At 42.7% G+C, this 19,592-nt stretch overlaps 2 protein-coding genes and 1 long non-coding RNA gene across 6 annotated transcripts in view; 1 reads left to right on the forward strand and 2 right to left on the reverse strand.

Moving 5' to 3' along the window:
* NAA38 (N-alpha-acetyltransferase 38, NatC auxiliary subunit) lies at positions 1-1,562 on the reverse strand. 2 transcript variants are annotated; one of them, XM_069542868.1, is made up of 3 exons: positions 726-1,562; positions 355-541; positions 1-164 (listed from the first exon to the last, which is right to left on the reverse strand). In XM_069542868.1, exons 1-3 carry the CDS (start codon positions 804-806, stop codon positions 52-54), a joined length of 381 nt encoding a protein of 126 aa, XP_069398969.1. In that variant the 5' UTR covers positions 807-1,562; the 3' UTR covers positions 1-51. The 2 variants fall into 2 exon arrangements, with proteins under 2 accessions (XP_069398969.1, XP_069398968.1); XM_069542867.1 differs by having other exon boundaries at positions 355-855.
* Positions 1,131-5,472, forward strand: CYB5D1 (cytochrome b5 domain containing 1). 2 transcript variants are annotated; one of them, XM_069542864.1, is made up of 4 exons: positions 1,131-1,599; positions 1,690-1,766; positions 1,885-2,103; positions 2,650-5,472. In XM_069542864.1, exons 1-4 carry the CDS (start codon positions 1,440-1,442, stop codon positions 2,878-2,880), a joined length of 687 nt encoding a protein of 228 aa, XP_069398965.1. In that variant the 5' UTR covers positions 1,131-1,439; the 3' UTR covers positions 2,881-5,472. The 2 variants fall into 2 exon arrangements, with proteins under 2 accessions (XP_069398965.1, XP_069398964.1); XM_069542863.1 differs by having other exon boundaries at positions 1,350-1,766.
* Positions 2,356-19,592, reverse strand: part of LOC138414960 (uncharacterized) — a 21,637-nt gene continuing 4,400 nt past the window's right edge. The window contains exons 3-4 of one of the 2 annotated variants that reach the window (XR_011247026.1): positions 17,165-17,268; positions 2,356-3,380 (exon numbers count right to left, since the gene is read on the reverse strand). This is a non-coding gene — a long non-coding RNA (uncharacterized lncRNA). Of the gene's footprint in view, positions 3,381-16,376; positions 16,415-17,164; positions 17,269-19,592 lie in introns of those variants that run through there. The other variant, XR_011247027.1, reaches the window with a different exon arrangement.

Genomic DNA, 19,592 nt, shown 5'->3' on the forward strand with positions numbered 1-19,592 from the left:
TTACGGTCAGTTAGAAGTTTAATGAGGACTGAAAGGCATGTGCGACAGGGCTCAGAGATAGGGAGGCCCCCCCAGGCTCTCTCTTTGCACCTCAATAGAAACGATGTGGTGTCCAGGTACCATGGCCAGACCCAAGACACGGGGTTCCCCGGCAGAGAAGGAATCTGGAAAGAAGAGTCAGAGAGCATTAGGGAGGCAGGACAGGGTCGGCCACGCTCCCTCTGAGCCACAACTTCTAGCCCCAGAAAATAGGGTGTGCGGCCAGGCACTTTAGGGGAAATGCCTTGCGTGAAGCTCCGCCGCATTCCCTGAGTGGAATGCGGCGGAGTGGGTGTGCATTCCCTGAGCACTAACCCGATGGCTTGAGGAACTCCTGCGCCGAGCCCAGGATAACGTTGCAGTCACGGTCGGTGCAAAGGAAGCAACCGACCAGGGTCCGTCCATCTGTCATGCGAATGCGCATAGTCTTGTTGAGCAGCGCCTCCAGCTGCTGCCTAGCGCGCGCAGCCGGCGAGTCCTCCTCACGCTCCCCGTCAGAGTCCTGTGCGGGGGCGGAACATGCGCTCAGACCGCGCTGCCCGGCTGCAGCCCGCCTGCGGAACCACAGTTCCCGACAGCCTGCGGGGCGCTCACACGAAGCCCAGAGGCTGCCGGGACCTGCAGTTCCCCTTCCGTTCCCCCATCTTGCTCCCCGACAGCCCCTCAATCCCAGAACCCGAGCTAACCCCGGCGCTGGAGCTGCTTTGACGCCGGCTGCAACAGCCATTTTCCTCTCGTAGCAGCATCGTTGGTCCAGCTCCGGCCATTTGTTCCCGGGCCTCCTCCAAGCCCTTCAACTTCCTAAGAACCTTTTGAGTCCAGTGGTCTGAGATCTCGCGAGTGCTCCCGACCTATTTTCTTTCGCGAGATCACCTCGCCAGTTCTTCGTCTCTTCGGCAACTGCAGAGATCTCGCGAGCTTCTCCTACACCAATGCTGCAGCTCAAGGAGGCCAATTACGCCAGACGTATTAAGATATCGCGAGAATTTTTCAACTCTCTAGATTCTTACAGGTCTCACTGGAATTTAGCGACAATTTCAAAATGACACTCCTCCCCTTCTTTTTTTTTTTTCTGCCTCGCGAGATAGTCTGTCCTAGAGTCCCTGTAGCCCAGACCACTGAATGAATTAAAACGGAGTGTTCTCTTTCCCTCGGACGTCTTGACACAATTACTTGAACGCCGGAACCGGACTACGTTTCCCATGAGTACCCGCAGCCCACGCCCCTCTTTGCCTGCACCGCGTTTAATCTCAGTGGACGGTGGCCGGAAAGGAATAATGGTTTCCATGTCAGCGGATAAACGCGCTCGCCTTAGCTACCGGACGAGGGAGGATGCAGTAGTGAGTGCGTGCTGAAAAGCGAGGAAGCAACTAAAGTCAGTGAGCAGTAGAGCAAGAGCTATGCCAAGCCGGGGCCTAGTGGCCGGGCCAAACTTTGAGTATTTTCAACGTCGCTATTTCACGCCGGCCGAGGTGGCCCAACATAACCAGCCGGAAGACCTCTGGGTGTCTTACCTGGGAAACGTGTACAACCTAACCCCGTTGGCACAGGAGTACAAGGGTAAGGGCCACACTTTGGGCCAGCGTCGGGGGTGTGTGGGGGTGTTTGGTTCTTGGATGGCTAGCACTGACGGCGGCTGCTCCTTCCCAGGAGACTTGCTGTTGAAACCCATCGTGGAAGTGGCGGGCCAGGATATCAGCCACTGGTTTGATCCGAAAACCAGAGACGTGAGTTATTCTGGAAACGGGTTGAGGGGAGGCGGCGCTGGAGGGTTGAAGAGGAAAAATAGAGGCCAACCAGAGCCCGAAATAGTGACTGCTCCCACCCTCCTCCCCTGCTTTAAAGATTCGCAAGCACATAGATCCGCTGACCGGTTCCCTGAGATACCGCACCCCCCGGGGCCGCTTTCTGCACGTGCCGCCTCAGCTACCCCGTTCGGACTGGGCCAATGATTTCGGGAAACCTTGGTGGCAAGGGTCGCGTTATGAGGTGGGGCGGCTGTCCTCCAAGACCCGGAATATCCGCATCATTAACACGCTCACGTCGCAAGAGCACACACTGGAGGTGAGAACCGGTGCCTGAGGGCAGGATAGAGGGAACTAAGAACCCCAGCAAAACTCCAAACAGCTCTGCAGGCCAGCAGCTCTCCACAGCCAATGGAAGCTGTTTTCTTCCCTTTTAGGGGAAACCGAAGAAAGGTTACTTGGGTCCTTGGGGTTGGGAATTTGCGCCCAGGGCGACAGTTTGTGCATCTTAGTAATGGTGGTCCTCAGAAGCTCTTTCGTGCTGTGTTTTTGTACAGCAGTTGCAAGTGTACTCTTATTAGTCTGCTTTATTGTGGGGATGAGGTCAGGGCAGTGACGTTTGGGCCATCTGTTTATTTGAAGTGGCTGCCACAAAGGCAGATAGGACTTGGGGGCCATTCATTGCATGCTGGAGTTTCAAGTTTATTTCTGGGACCCTGGAGTGCCTTAAGCTGCTGTATCTGCCAAGGGAAGCACTCTAACCCGGGCTCTGTCGCCTTTTGGGCTTCTGGCCTTTGCTTCGTGTGTGTGTGTATGTGTGTGTTCCACCCAGAACTCTGGGGTGGGGTGCTTTTGTGTTCTCCAGGTGGGGGCCCTGGAATCGATGTGGGAAATACTACACCGCTATCTCCCCTATAATGCACATGCTGCCAGCTATACGTGGAAATATGACGGCAAGAACCTGAACATGGATTATACTCTGGAGGAGAATGGGATCCAGGATCAGCAGGAAGAATTTGATTATCTCAATATGGACAGTACACTTTACACACCTGCAGTACTGCTGTACTTCAATGATGACCTCACAGAACTATAGGACGGGATGTGTATGCTCCTGTAGACTCAAGACCCATTTGGAGTTTAGCACTTTCTGTACCCTGGAGGAAAAGAGGTGGGGATGGGGAGGGGCGATGCTTGGACCTAGACCTTCTTTCCACTCTGGGAGCTGGCATGAAGTTCCCATGCCCTACTGAAGTGTAAACATCCTGTTCCTCAGGTTCATTAGCATTTACTCTGAGAAAGCTAGGGAGAATGCTAGAAGTGGATTCATTTTTAGGAATGATACAAGAAAATAAAATATCTTAGATCAGGGAGATGTAGAAGAGGATAGTCAAATAGAGCTCAGGCAGAATTTTTCCATAGTAAGAGAAAGAAAAGTTCTACATAGGGATCAGGGATAGAAGAACTTTTCTGGCAATGATGGAAATGGCATGGCTGCAGGAAGATGGGATTTACAAAGACAGGAAGAGGAGATGTCTGCCACCGGCCACACAAAACTGGTTAGTCTTTCTTCTGAATAGTATTTGGCAGCTGAAACTGAAGAGGAAGAGGGGAAGTGAATGGTCACCAGGTAATTCAGGCCAAATATTATGCTATATATGCTCATTTAATATAACTACCCATAAAACAGATATCATTCCCACTATTCTACAGATAAATCTTCTGAAGCTTAGCAAGAAGCTTAATTGCACAGAAGGTACACTAGTTCGCAACCAGAATGTAAATGCAGGTCTTCCCAATTCCAAAGTCCGTGTTCTTTTCGGTATGAAGAGAATATGTCAATGTCCCAGCTTACTGCATAATGGGAACCTATAGGCCTATTGTGTAGTCAGCCATGGTGTGGTTTTGTTTGTTGGAGTTATTGCCTCTGGAAGGGAGTTAGCAGAGTTCTTCTGTGGCAGAGAGGACACAGGGAAGGCTAAGTGTCAGCTAAATAACAGCTGTTGAGGCTACTTCATGGTTAAACCCACAGCAAACCTTTCCTCTGACTTTTCTGAGGCACAGAGGTGGGTATACACTGACTCCAAAAAACGAGAGTGGGAAAGGGCCACTGGATAGGCCACTTCGGATGGGGTACAAAAAGGAAGCATCAGCATGTATATTCATGAAGGGCCTGTGACTCTGACAGGAAGGTGAGGAAGACGGGGTTGGCCTTGCCAGATGGTGACTCTGCAAGAAGGGGCTTGACAGGGGTGATGCAAAGAGAGAAGCTAACTAAGTCAACTAAGCTAACTAAGTTCTCAAAAGAGAACAACCATGAAGGGCAGTGGCCAGATTTAGTCCCCTATGACCTAAGCAGGGAAGGGGAAATGAGAATAACAGGTGAATTTCTTGACAGTTTCAGGCAAAAAAAGAAGCAGGGAGATGTTAGTGCATCTTCCTGGAAGGTGGCCCCCTAGGAGTGAGTGGGTGGGCTGCACAGGAGCATGCTGAGGGGCTGATTAGGAATGGCATGGATAGAGGTGGGGTTGTCTGTGTCCCCCTTTGGCTTCAGCAGTGTCTGAATTCACTGTGAGACAGCTTCCATTCAGTCCCATGTAATGACAGAATCCATGAATTATCTGAATCATTTTGACGTTTCATCAGCTCTGCAGCTGTTCATGTATATCTTGTTTGCTCTGTTAAATCCCGAACTATTTGAGAACCAAAACTATGCTGTTGCTCTAGCCTCGGCCTTAGGGCCTGTGCCTATGGATCTGCCCAAACTTACCCCTCTGCCCAAATTTCCTACTTCAGTACCTTTTGCCAGACACACATCCCCGTCCTCACACACAGTCACTCTCCAAGCAGATTACATCACCTGAATATCCCTGGGATCCATCTGCTTTTCTCAAAGCTGTCATTACTTCTGGTCTGGAATGCTTCCTAACCAGTCCTCCCATATGCATTTCTGTCCTCCCTGGTGGCTCAGTGGTAAAGAATCCACCTGCCAGTGCAGGAGACGCAGATCGATTCCTGGATTGGGAAGATCCTCTGAAGAAGAAAATAGCATCCCACTCCAGTATTCTTGCCTGGAGAATCCCATGGACAGAGGAGCCTGACAGGCTGCAGTCCATGGGGTCGCAAAGAGTCAGACACGACTTAATGACTAAACAACAGCCTCCACACAGAGCAGAGTGAGCTCTGAAAAACAAACCTAAACATCTAACTTTCCTCCTGCAGATATCTCAGGGGCTTCCAGTTGCTTCTGGAATAAAATCCTAAATCCAAAGACCTTGCATAAATCAGCCTCTACCTGGCATCATCCCATCTTCATTCCCTACCTCCCAGTCACACTGGCTGGCTTTCTGTTCACTATACACCTTTCTGCCTCAGAGCCAGCACACAGGCTGTTCTCCCTGCTTGCAACACTCTTCTATTTCCCACCTTGCTAAGTGTTTCTTCCTCACAGTGACCTTGTCTGATTTCTCCATGTAGGTCAAGACTTTCTGTTAAATCGTCTCTTAGCACCAGGCCTATTTCAGAGTGCTTATTACAATAGTAATGTTAACATTAGGACATAATTGGCTGGCTGGCTGCTAGATTGTAAGCTCACAAGGGCAGATAGCACGTCCGTCTTGTTCACTGCTGTATTCCTAGTGTTGGGCACACAGTTTCTGCGCAATAAATTTTGATGAATGAACTTAAATGTTAAGTGATTTCCTCTGCCTGTAATAGCTAGTGGATGGATGCTGTGTCCTGGGGGGCAAGATGGGACCAAGAAATAGGATGTCTGGGTCCTGAACTGTAATCTCTATCCACTGGTTTCTTTCCTTGCTCGCCATAGATCCAAGACCAAAAGTTACTCCATAGAAGTTCTTCCCATCACAGAGATTTTGGGGGGCAATCTACCTGTCTTTTCTCTATATGGCCACCAGGTGGCTGTAGTCACCTATAGAGTGAAGGGAGAAGGGGCCTGGATGAGGAAAAACACTTCCAACTTCTGAACAGGTTAGGATTAAAGGTGGCCCGTGGAAATGCATAGGTGGGAGGAAAGGATCAGAAAAAAAGAGAAAACAACATGGCCACTATTCTGTTAGCATTAGGTTTGTTCCTGCTTTTAATTTTTTTCATAAGCACATGCCAGAAAAGGAGTGTACTTTGAGAAATAAAACTCATGGGATAAGCCATGAAGGGGGTCTGATTACAGGAGTGGGTGTGTACAGGGTGAGACACAGAACTATGGAAGGGATAAAGATCACAAATTTTTCAGATAATAGAGTATGTTCTTTTATTCTTAGTGGGTTTTGTTTTGTTTGTATAAAGCTTTCTACTGGGTACTACCTTGGTTCTCTAGATATCCAAGACTGGATATTTGCATGAAGAGTATGTAAATAATGCCTGTTCCTAAAACCTAGATTCTAAATAGAACATGAATGTAGGCTTCAGGTCCTTCTGTGGGGTGGGGGGGGGGGGTGTCTCTCGTTTTGGAGGGAGGTGGGGTGGGGGTGGTATATTGAAAGAACAGTTTCCTATCCTAAGTAGATCACTGCACCTTCAAAGAATTCACCTGGTGAATATTTCCCACAAGCCTCAATCACTAGATGCACATATCCTTTGCAGGAAGTTTGCTCACTCAGTGGGCTACAACATGCACACATGAAAAGATAAATGAATGGTAAAGGACAAAATTATGGCAAATCACCATTAGCCTGGGCCTACAGAAATGATTTCTAAATATTGTGTGTGTTTATGTCTGCATGCGCAGAGATGGGGATGTGTATTATTTTGGAGAAAAGTGTTGTAATTTCCATCTGAGTCTCAAAATGACCCAGCCCCTGACCCTGAAATAGTACACACATAAGCACAATCATAAAGACCCCAAAAGTAAAATATTGACGGTGACAATACAATGTGGTCCCAGGATTCCTGTCACCTGCCTCAATGGTCTACTTCAACCTGATACAAGACAGTCTTTGAAATAAGATAGTAATAGGCCACGCTGAGTGGCATCACCTTCCTGCATGACAAACATAGGCCGCAGTTCCAGTCACCTACTGTTGCTTAAAACCATCCCCAAACTTAAGTGGCTTCAAACAACCACCATCATTTATTTTGCTGAGTCTGTAACTTGGGGAGGGTTCAGTGGGGACAGCTCATTTTCACTCCGTAAGGTGTCAACTGGGTAGATTACTGGAAGCTGGATAATTCACTTTGAAAATGGCTCACCTGCAAACAGCTGGAAAGTTGATGCTATCTATGGGCTCTTCTCCGTGAGGGCCCCTTCTCAGCTTGGGTGGGCTTCCTCAAGGCCTGGTAGCTCAGTTCCAAGAGCAAGTCTCCCAAGAGAACCAGGAGGAATCTCAAGCACTTTTTATAACCTCACCTCAAATTCAAGGGGAAGGAACTAGGCCTCACTTCTCAGTGGGACGTGTCAAAGTCACACTGTAGTAAAAACATGTTGGATGTGAGTTATTATTGTGACCATTTTGGGAAAATACAATTGACCACAGATGCCCTGGAGGCAAAAGGAGGGACATCCAGTCAGTCTTGGGTAGCAGTGGGGTGTTGAGTCTTTCTGAAACCAAAGTTGGAATCCTGGTTCCAACATCCACTTCTGCTGCTGCTGCTGCTGCTGCTAAGTTGCTTCAGTCGTGTCCGACTCTGTGCGACCCCAAAGATGGCAGCCCACCAGGCTCCCCCATCCCTGGGATTCTCCAGGCAAGAATACTGGAGTGGGTTGCCATTTCCTTCTCCAGTGCATGAAAGTGAAAAGTCAAAGTGAAGTCACTCAGTCGTGTTCGACTCTTAGCAACCCCATGGACTGCAGCCTACCAGGCTCCTCAGTCCATGGGATTTTCCAGGCAAGAGTACTGGAGTGGGCTGCCATTAACCCAATACTGAACATCTGCTAAAATATCAGGCACAATACTGGACTCTGTGAATACACTAAATAGTAAGACGTAACTTCTGCCCTCAAGGAGCTTACAGGATAGTGGGAGATTCATAGATGTTTGTGAACCTCTTAACCGGTCATCTTGCTTCCACTTGTACAAAGCAGCCAAGGGAAGTATTTTGTTTGTGTTTGTTTTTTACTGGCATATAATTGATGCTTTTGAACTGTGGTGTTGGAGAAGACTCTTGAGAGTCCCTTGGACTGCAAGGAGATCCAACCAGTCCATCCTAAAGGAAATCAGTTCTAAATATTCATTGGAAGGACTGATGTTGAAGCTGAAACTCCAATACTCTGGCCACCATATGTGAAGAGCTGACTCATTTGAAAAGACCCTGATGCTGGGAAAGATTGAAGGCGGGAGGAGAAGGGGACAACAGAGGATGAGATGGTTGATGGCATCACTGACTCAATGGGCATGAGTTTGAGTAAACTCTGGGAGTTGGTGATGGACAGGGAGGCCTTGCATACTGCAGTCCATGGGGTCGCAAAGAGTCAGACACAACTGAGTGACTGAACTGAATAAAATGTGTGTCAGTTTCAGGTGTACAGCCAAGTGGATGAGTTACACATATACATATATCCACTCTTTACATTCTTTTCCCATATAGGTCATTACAGAATATTGAGTAGAGTTCCCTGTGCTACACAGTAGGTCCTTAGGGGGAAGCTTTTAAAGTTCCCCTGTTTAAAGTCTTCAAAGGCTTTAAATATAGGACAGACACCCTTACTGTTGTCCTCAAGGCCCTGCATGATCTGGCTCTTCCAGACTCTTCTTAATTTTACATCTATCTTATTGAAGTATACTTGATTTACAACATTGTGTTAATTTCTACTACACAGCAAGTGATTCAGTTATATACACACAGAGATCGTATGGACTGTAGCCCCCCAGGTTCCTCTGTCCATGAGATTCTCTAGGCAAGAATACTGGAGTGGGTTGCCATACTCTCCTCCAGGAGATCTTCCTGAAGATCTGAACCCACGTCTCTTATGTCTCCTGCACTGGCAAGCAGGTTCTTTACCACTAGTGCCACTTTGGAAGCCCCATATACATATCTATATATGTGTGTGTATATTCTTTTTCGTTTTTTTCCATTATGGTTTATTACAGGATACTGAACATAGTTCCCTGCACTATACAGTAGGACATTGTTCTTTGTCCATCCTATATATTATAGTTTGCATCTGCTAATCTGCATCCCTCCCCTGCCCCACCTCCCCCAGGTTCCTCTATCAGTTTCTGACACTCCAAGCTCCTTTCTGCCAGGGCCTTCTAACATGCTGTTTCTCTGCATGAACACCACCCTCCACTCATCACTTGGCCAACAGCTGCCTTTAAAGTCTTTGCTTAAATGTCACTTTTTCAGAGAAGTCTTCCCTGGTCCCTTCAATTATATCAACTCTTTCATCACACCCTCTCAGGTTGCCATAAAACATCATAATTACATCATAATTACAATAAAAGTATTTAGTGTAATTTGTTCTTTAATGTCCATATTCCTCCCTTTTTAGAGTATAAGCTCCAGGGAAACAGAGACATGATCAATATCCAGCACCCAGCCCCATGCTCAACCCAGAGCAGTTACCCAACATTCATAAAGTGAACACATATAATGTTACAAATACTACAAAAGGGCTAAGTATGAAATGCTTTAGGAGTATCTAATCCCAGTCTGGGGAGATCACGGAAGGCTTTTCGGAGAAGCATCATCTCCAGCTGAGACTGGAAGGACAAGGAGGAGGTAGCCAAGTGAAGAGGTGAGAGGGTGGAAGAATAGACAGCAGAGAGTGCGTCGTTTAGAGGTGAGGTTGTGTGGAGAGCTCAGAGGCAGAAGGAAGTGCAGAATGGTAAACCAAGAGGAGACCGACAAGAGACGGGAGGCCTCAAGAGGGTGGGCAAGAAGAGGCATTGAGACAGAACAGGTCCTGTGAGACTCTGTAAACCAGATTTTTTGTTTTTGTTTTTCTTGAGATATGGTTCACATACTATAAAATTCACCCTTTCAAGCATACAAGTTGGAGTTAAGGGTTTTATAAGGAGACTGTCATGATCAGAATTGCATTTTTGAAAAGGTGACTTGACTACAATGTCAAGGGAGAATGGATGGGAGGGGAGAAAAAGAACAAAGTGGAGACAGGGAGACAGTGCTGTTACAGCAGTCCAGGGAAGAGAGGGAAGGTGGCTGGCATGAAGTTCGTGGCCGTGGAGGTCAGAGAAGATGAACTCAAGAGAGAATTGCACAACCCAGTATTTTATGGGGAGGGGTCTGAGGCAGGGGGAGGAGTCAAGGATGACACCCAAGTTTCTGGCCTGGGTGACCAAAAGGATATGAGTCCAATGACAGATGAGGGAAATGACTGGAAGGAGAGTTTCATGGGAAGGAAGATGGTGCGTTTTTAGTTAGCTGTCTGAAGTAACTCTGGAGCATGGAAATAACAGATATCCAGATCTTACCAGGTATGTGGTATGAGATCCTGAATAGAGTTAAATTATCAGCAGTAACTATTACCGAAGTCAAAGATGAAATCACTTAAAGAATAAAGTGTGATCTACATGGAAGGCTTGGGAGAAACAGTATCTAAGGGCAAGGACGAGAAGAAACTCAGAAGGATGAGCCGAAGTGGTTAAAAGAGACCCTGGAAAATGGTGCTGGTGAAGCCAAAGAGAGTATTTGAGAAGAGAGAACACTCAACAGTGTGAAACGTCACACAGTCAAGTAAGATGAGGACTTGAGCGTCCACAGATTCAGCAACAGCGAAACAGTGGTGCCTTAGAGAAGATGATAGATGGATGAGGCATCAATGAGGTCTTCACAGAATTCCAGCTGTAGAGGAAGGAGCTTTCCGGCTTCTTAACTACACACAATATCCTTCATTTAGGTTCCATTTCTTCAATCACAAAACATGAACAAAAGAAGTAGAGATGCACTAAGGACAACAGGCATAAACCAGGTTATAATCACTTAAAAAGAAGTTACCTTATACTGTTGTTGAGAAGATTAAATATGATAAGGTATGGGGAAATGCCTAGCAGTATAAAAGGTCCTTTATAAAAGGACACTCAAGATTCTTCGTTTTCTTTCCCTTTCCTTATGTGATCCATTCCTTATTTACTGATGAATGCTTTCCTTGGGATTTCCTGAGATTGGACATTATTTAGCATCCAGGTAACATCTGTCATGATTGGAAAATTAGTAGACCATGTCTGTGACTAACTGGTTTCCAACCTAACAACAGTGTTTGTGCCTCCATTAGGAGAACTGCTGCTGCTGCTAAGTCGCTTCAGTTGTGTCTGACTCTGTGTGACCCCATAGACGGCAGCCCACCAGGCTCCCCCGTCCCTGGGATTCTCCAGGCAAGAACACTGGAGTGGGTTGCCATTTCCTTCTCCAATGCATGAAAGTGAAAAGTCAAAGTGAAGTCGCTCAGTCGTGTCCGACTCTTAGCGACCCCATGGACTGCAGCCTACCAGGCTCCTCCGTCCATGGGATTTTCCACGCTAGAGTACTGGAGTGGGGTGCCACTGCCTTCTCTGAGGAGAACTGAGCATAGTAAAATGTGGTTTGTTTCACATGACACCAGAACTGAGCTTATTTAAATAAAGCAGAGGAAAAGTGAGGAAATGGAGCCAACTGTTGGGAACAGGAATAATTAAAGTCAGCCCTTTGCTCCTTCAATTTAAGGTGCTGCTCATAACCCAGGTCGTGAAACCTCACACCTTACAAGCATCTTAAGTGGATCTCTCTGAAGTGAGAAATGGCTAATAGTACATGTGATTGTTTAGAACACTAGCTACCTATTACCAAGTGCCTTACAGCCAGTGCCTTATGTAAGTTAACTCACTGATCTCCGCTGCAGCCCAGTGAAGCAAGCACTTACATCCCTGCTTGACAGATAAGGGAGCTGAGACAGGTGGGATAAGCTGCTTCCCCAGGGTCACTGTTAGTAAGTGGCAGAATTTAATTTCAGATGCTACCTGAACCCAGAGCTCAAACTCTTCCTTACTTGGCTATGGAACACCTATTAGGAGTTGTACGGTTTTGGAACATGGCATTTTTAAAAAATTTAATTTTATTAATCACATCCAGTTTACTCTGAAATTAAAATTACTCTTCCTATCCAGAGAGCTAGGTGGTGAAAGGGCCTATGAGCAGGCAAAGGAGCAGGAGGACAGCTTGGGGCTCTGCAGGAAAGGTGTCAGGGCGGTTCTGCTCAAACAGCCAGGGCTTAACAACGGATGGAAAGTGAGGCATCCTCGCTGGCCAGTCAATAAGAAGCTATCAAGAAATTGTTAAAAAAGCATTGTCAAAGGGGAAAAGATGTTTAGTTTTTGCTATTTTGTGTAGAATTGTTATATTCAGTTTCCATCATAGTGATCAATCAAAGCAGGTCTAAAAGAAAATGGAAGGGAATTCCCTAGCTGTCCAGTGGTTGGAACTCTGCGCTTTCACTGCCAAGGGAGCAGGTTTGATCCCTTGAGGGACTAAGATCCTGCAAGTGGCACAGCAAGGTCAGAAACTGGCAGAAGAGGACAAACATAAAAGTTTGGAGATAAATCTTCCTTTTTTTTTTTTTTCCTGCCAGGAGTGCAGAGTCCCAACCGCTGGACTGCCAGGAAAGTCCTTTCCTTTTCTTCCAAGGTATCCCTGTTGCTTAATGAAGAGCAAAGAAAACGTTTTAGGTAAAAGGCAGCAATAGAAGGATGAGCAGATGTGGGATTCCAGACTCACACAGATCACAAAAGCTCTTTCAAGAAGCAGGTGTTCAAGTTAAGAACTCAGAATTTTCCTCTTAATTTGGGTTGTTGGTTATCTTATGAAAGCAAGTTTTCAAAGAGCGGCTGGGCAGAGGATTGGAAAATGAGCAGGCAAGTAAGGTAGACCATTTGAGTGTAGAGAATTCTTTCAGGAAGTGTGGCTATGAGTGGGCATAGTAGTGAGGTAGGGTGGCAGCTAAAGGGTCCAGAGTGTCTCTTTTAAAGTTAGTTGAGACTTGAATACATTTAAATGTAGTTGGGGGGAACTTCTGTGGTGGCCCAGTGGCCCAGCCTCCATATGCCCAATGCAGGGGGCTGGGTTTAATCCCTGGTCAGATAACTAGATCCCACATGCCACAACTGAGACCCAGCGCAGCCAAATAAATAAATATTTTAAAAACCTATATTGTTAAAGAAAATAAATATGGTTGGCAAGGAGCAAGTAGAATGGGAGACAAAGGAGAGTTAGGGGATCACTGTTAATCATTACAGCTGGGAAGGCGGCAAGGCTGGGAGCCCAAGTGTAGGTGTTAGCTTTGGACAGAACAGGAAGGAGGAAAGGACGAATATGAATACAGTTAAATAGTAGTTTTAGTGTCAGTATTTCAAGGGAGTTCTCATCTGATGATCTGTCTCCCAGAAGTATATGAGGATATGGTGGAGCTGATTAGGACAAAATGGAAGAATTCAGGTGTTACAGGGTCTCATGGGTCCCAGAATAGTGAATAGAAGAGACAGCTGGAAGGATAGAAAGCTGCAGCCAAAGTAAGAGGCTTGAATTTAATATTTCAGAAGAAGTACTATTTTTTTCAGAAGGGGTAAGAATTTACTAGTTTCTAGAGGTGGGAGAGAAAAGTGGAATGGCAAGAAGGATCTCTAGATAGGATATCAAGGGCAGGATGGAGCCAGGGGTCAGTCTTCAATAAAAGAGGAAAGCAGATAACAGCCAGGGAGAGAAGTGGAGGGGTCTAACAGTCAGACTACTGGAGCCTTAAAGAAATAGGGGCTTTGCACAAAAGATGGGTGAATCTGGAAACAACCTTGGAGAGAAAGAATTAGATTCCTTCAGATACAAGATCTATGTTGCTGTTCAGTCACTTAAGTCATGACAAACTCTCTGTGACCCCAAGGATTGCAGCAGCCAGGCTTCCCTGTCCTTCACTATCTCCTAGAGTTTGCTCAAACTCATGTCCATTGAGTCAGTGATGTACAACCTCTGAACCCAGGTTTATTTTCCATATTACTGTGTTTTAAACTAACTTTTTAGGACTACCAAACTTTATGAACGAATGTTTGATACTATCTCCTATTCTCTTTCCATGTATTTTTAAAATTAAATTTTAAAACAAATTAAAAATTTTTTTTCTGTAATGCATATAGAATATGTGTTGTTTACAGAAAATTCCAGGTAGACGAACATAAAGATATAAAACAAAAATCACTTATTCCTATCACTCACCAGAAACGAGTACTGACATCTTAACCACTTCCTTCCAATATTTTCCTACATAGTCATGACTATACTACATATATGACTTTATATTGTTTTATGCAATTAACATTAGATCATAAGCATTTGCTCATGTAATCCTGTCATTGTGGCAAAAGGTTAAAAATTAGTAAATCTTAGTGAAAAGTAAGTGGATATTCATTGTACTCCAACTTTTCTGTTGGTTTGAAGTTTTTCAAAATTAAGAAGTTACAGGTGAATTAAAGATTTTAAAATTTAAAAAATAAAAAACTAAAAAAATTAAAAAAAAAAGAAGTTACAGGTGGGAGAAGGGATAAATTAGGAATTTGGGATTAACAGATACACAGTACTATATATAAAACAGATTAACAACAAGGACCTACTGTATATAGCACAGGGAACTATATTCAACGTCTTATAATAATAACCTATAATGGAAAATAATCTGGAAAAGAATATATATATATTTATAACTGAATCACTTTGCTGTACACCTGAATGTATTAGGCTTTTTGTTTATATATTTTGTGGGATCTTAGTTCCGCATCCAAGGATCAAACTGGAGCCCCCAACATTGAAAACTTGGAGTCTTAACTACTGGACTGCCAGCAAAGTTCTTACTGTATACCTGAAACATTGTAAATCAACTATACTTAAATTAATAAGAAAAAAGTTACAGTTGGGAATGGAACTAATCATAGAGAAAAAGCAAGTGAATGATAACATAAAATTCAGGACCCTGGTAGGTAGGGTAGGGTAGGAAAGGAAGACTGCTATGAGGCTCTGAAGATATTTCTAACGTGGACTTCCCTGGTGCTTTGGTGGTTAAAAATCCACCTTCCAATGCAGGAGACCTGGGTTTGATCAGGGAACTTAGAACTGCACATGCTGTGGGGCAACTAAACCTGTAAGCCTCAACTACTGAGCACATTCCCCAGTGAAAGATCCCACATGCTACAACTAAGACCTGACACAGCCAAATAAATAAATACACAAATATTTTAAAAATAAAGACATTACTAATGCTATATTTATTAAACTAATACTGGATACATGTGTTCATTTTAACATTCCCTGTGGCTGATATATGTGATACATACTCTTTTGAACCTGTGAAATAGTTCTCAGTAATACATATATTTTTAAAATTAAAAACCTATCATGAACTTACTACTCTAGATAGATGAGGTCCACATACTACTTGCTAAATACTTTGATACTCAACTTAAAACTGCTCTTCCTCCTCTCTGCCATATAAATCTTAGTTATCTTTTGGGGCCTACTTCAAGTACAACTACATCTGAAAATCCTTCCCTCCCTAAGAGCTCTTTTCTCTGAACTTTATTTTTACTACCACATATCCTTAATTAACGTTTTTGTGTGTTTATGTCTGACCTCAAATGGTTCTCTTCCATCCTCCTTACTAATCCCTTGGTCACTAAAATTTTTCAAGTTGCTTTAAAAGATGCACAATGAGAAAATGTTTCCCTTCCCAGGGGTAATGACTACAGTTTCTTGTGTATTCCTCTAGGAATATTCTATGAAAATTCACATTTTTTTCCTTTTCGTCAATGGTACCATATTATATATGCTCTTCTATAACTTTCTTTTCTACCCTTAATATTTTAGTTAGTTTTTAAACTAGAACCTCACTGTTGTTCTCAAAAGTCTAACTACGTTACACACTGATTATATTTGTTTCCACACTTTTCTCTTTAAAGAGATGAGTGGGAAATGATTTCTTTAGAGAAATCACACTACTTTCTGTCCCATTTGGCTTCATTTGTTAATCACTGAAAGTGAAAGTGTTAGTCTCTTAGTCATGTAGGATTCTGCAATCCCATGGACTGTAGCCCACCAAGCTCCTTTACCACAGAATTCTCCAGGCAAGAATACTGGAGTGTGTTCCCATTAGGCTACATAAATTTGTTTACACAAGTAACAAATGATACGTTCTCATTGTAGAAATTCAAAATTATCAATAAAGCTAAATATCTTGACTATTATTTCCTAAAAGTAACCACTGAGACCAATTTTGTATGTACATGTCCAGAATTTTTTAAAGGAATTTATATACATGTTAATGTATCTCTTGAAACATATAGTATTGCTTTTAGTTTCTCTGAATATAAATTAAATGATATCATAATGTTTATATTGTTTTACAGCATGTTTTCCATTCAACAATATAGTAAGGAATCTTACTATGTAGATGTAACTCATTTTTCTTGATTGCTGTGTAGTTATTCATTACTGTTGGAAATTTAGAGTGTTTCTAATTGTTTGCTATTACAAACAGTGTTGTAATGAACATCTTTGTACATTTCACCTCATGCACAAGTGTAATAATGGTTGTTTCTCTAGGGTTGCTTCTCTAGATGATAAGAGGTGGAACTCTGTATCAGAAAACATGTAAGTTTAGTAATGTACTTACAATTAAACTGACCATTGCCAGTTCTGTAGTAGAGCTGTTAAACAGATAATAAGGTAATAATTGTGACCATTAATTCTACATATTACTTCTTTAAAAAAACCCTAAAATATCCATTGACTTAGAAGTCATTTAGTAGACAGAAAAAAGAACAGCAGACTAGAAATTTTAAGATACAGCTTCAAGTTCAGCTTCTGTCCCTAACAACTAATTTGATCTTGGGCAATCCTTTCCTGGGCCCATTTCTGTACCTACAAAATTCAAGTGATGTTTCGTAAAACACAGTACTTATACCACTGGTAGCATGCACGTTGCCTTTATTTTTATGGACTTTTTAATGATTATTTATATTTTAAAATAAGTTGAGAAAATTATAATAACCCATCAAATCAAAGATTTATGGGATTATTTATTAATATAAAATTTACTTTTTAAAGACCATTTAAGTTAAAGAAAAGTGAATTGACTTAAAGAAAAACAGTATGCACATAACAGTATAGATAGCATGTAAATACGGCAAGTCATGACTATGATGTATGAAGGAATGAGATTTCTTTCTTCACAAAATCAAGAAGTTAGATTAAAGCAGTAGATCCCAGACTTTTAGATTACAGTGACCAGTAAAACATTAAAAAAAAAGTTAGTGATCAACATGGAATTGTTTTTTATTACGCTAAATAATGACATTAAGAGCAACAAAACCCAAACCATTATCCATCCATATATATCCATCACCATTATCTCACAGAAAGATATTAAAAATCTTTTGTAACTATAAAAGCAGTACCTGTATGTTGAAAAATTTTCAAGTTGTACGGAAGCATAAAAATTCATTTCCTTTCTCTTCTTCTCTCTCTGTAAAATCTATCATGGACATCCTTCCACACAGATCTACCTCATTTTTAGAAAAGACATTTTAAATAAATATAGTTAAATACATTAGAATGTATACACATATACACATATATTATAGATGTCACATATAAATATAGCATATTACCTATTTTATATAAATATAATAAATATATAATTGCAGAATAAAGGACAGGGCTTCCCAGGAAAGGACCAGTGGCAATCTTACTCAGCCATTTGGGAAACACTGGTTTGGATGACCTTCTATCAATTCCATGGTTAAGCCTAGAAAATCCTCAGCATTTACATGCCTTTCATTATTATCACTAACTTTTATATTTCAAAAGACAACTAGGAATTGCTTTAACATCTTGTTTGGTAGAAAAATCATAAGACTGCAAAGTGCTTTTTCAGTCCTTTGATCTGCTTGCTGCGTGAGTTCATGCCTCTGCTCTATCAATCATTCTCACTGGTTTCCTACATCAGAGTTGTAACTGGGCTCCATAGGTTTCAGGATCATATATGTGGTATTTTGTCTAGACACTGTTTTTCTGGGGAAAGGGTTTATAACTTTCTATGATATAAAAAAGGTTAGCAACTATAGCTCTGGCTGTTTCTAGCTTTTGCTTTAATCTTATTATTGGCTTCAGAGTCCCTTACAATTTTTTTCTTGTTCTTTCTTTTTTTTGCACCAATGGTGGGCATGTAATTTCTGGTTTGCATTTGACAACTGCACTCCTAAGTTTCTTATTCTCACCTTAATGGTCTTTTCATTAAAAAAAACAAAAACAAAAACAAACAACTGTCCTACCAATTAGTCATATGGTATTTTAATTTTTTATTTTCTTTTTATTTTTTTAAGTACAGAAAGATAGAAAAAGGCAGAAAGTGGTGCCCACTTTGGAACTGACAGGCAGGGGGACAAGTAGCTAGAGACAGCAAGACACACAGGCACAAACAAAAGGACTAAGGACAGACAGAATGGACAGCTGAAAGACAATGAAGAGGAACCTGTAAACACAGAAGAGATATAAGAACCAAACAGACAGAGAAGGATGGCAAAAAAAAAAAAAAAACAGACAGGCTGGCAAGGAGAGAAAGGATTACTGACACAGGCAGGCAAAATCACCAAGAGGGATGCAGACAGACAAACATAAAGGGGGAGAGAGAAAGAAGGAAAATAGGCTGAGAAAGAAAAACAGTAAGTACAAAAAAGAGATAAAGTGATAATAGCATTTTATACTACATATTGCTTTATAATGTGCTATCACATACATTACTGCAAGCAGACAGGGAGAATCCAGCAGACAGATGGGGTGATGGAAGGATACAAGCCAATCAGACAGAAGAGAGGGAGGTGGCCAATCAGAAAGAGGCTAGAATGGAGACCAAGACAGTTAAGAGGAAAGAACCAACAAAAGAGAAGTAAGAGAGAAAGAGGGAAAAAGAGGAGAGAAACAGAGGCTGAAACAGTTAAATTCAGGAATACAGGCAGTGAAAAAGCAGAAATGAAAGAATAGTGCACTGTGTGTAAAAGTTTTAGCATCATTTTTCTTAAGAGACCTGGATACAGGCTGTTGTCTCTGCTTACCCCAAGGAGTTATAACATCTCTAAGGTGACATGTGAGAGGAGTCAGAAGCAAGGATGAAAAAGGGAGAAAGTTTTAACAAGAAGCAAAATCTTTTAGACTAGGAGGAAGACAAACTTCTTGAACAGGTCTAGATCAACAGCCTAACAGTGCTGCTGAGCCTAAAAGGATCTAGACTTATCTTCCTTTAAAGAATTCATATAGGCTTGGGCAAAGGAGAATGGGACCCTGTCTACTCCATGTGCATGTGAGCTCAGCTTACAAACCATCTGTACTTCTTAACTGTTCCTATATTTATAAGGTATTTTTCAGTACCACCAATGGTTTCACCAGCAATGCTGTGCAGTCATCAGGATAACTCACGACGTAGAGCAGAATAGGATATTAGGAAACAGCAGGCCCTTCCTAAGCACACCTCAGGTTCTGGTAGTAAAAGCATGTAACTAGCAAGCAGTCAATCAAAAAGACAAGTGCCATAAAACAGAATCAAAAAGATAAGAAGCAAAGAATGACAAACCCAGTGAGGTAGGAGGTAGTACTGACAGACTGACAGGAAGAAGCAACCAGCAAAACTGGGAGAGAATAAGGAAGGAGTACAGCAAAAAGCAAGCAGACATATATGTATAGATTCCTCTCTCAAACAAGATCCAAGGAATGCACACTGACTATCTCTGAGGAGAGGAAGAAGGGGATAGGAAGGAGGCTTATGCTTACTGTTACACAGAATACTTTTAGTTCTATAAAAAATTTGTACTGTGTGTGCATATGTGTACA

This window comes from Ovis canadensis, chromosome 11 (genome assembly GCF_042477335.2).
Source record: "Ovis canadensis isolate MfBH-ARS-UI-01 breed Bighorn chromosome 11, ARS-UI_OviCan_v2, whole genome shotgun sequence".
NCBI classification, from domain to species: domain Eukaryota; kingdom Metazoa; phylum Chordata; class Mammalia; order Artiodactyla; family Bovidae; genus Ovis; species Ovis canadensis.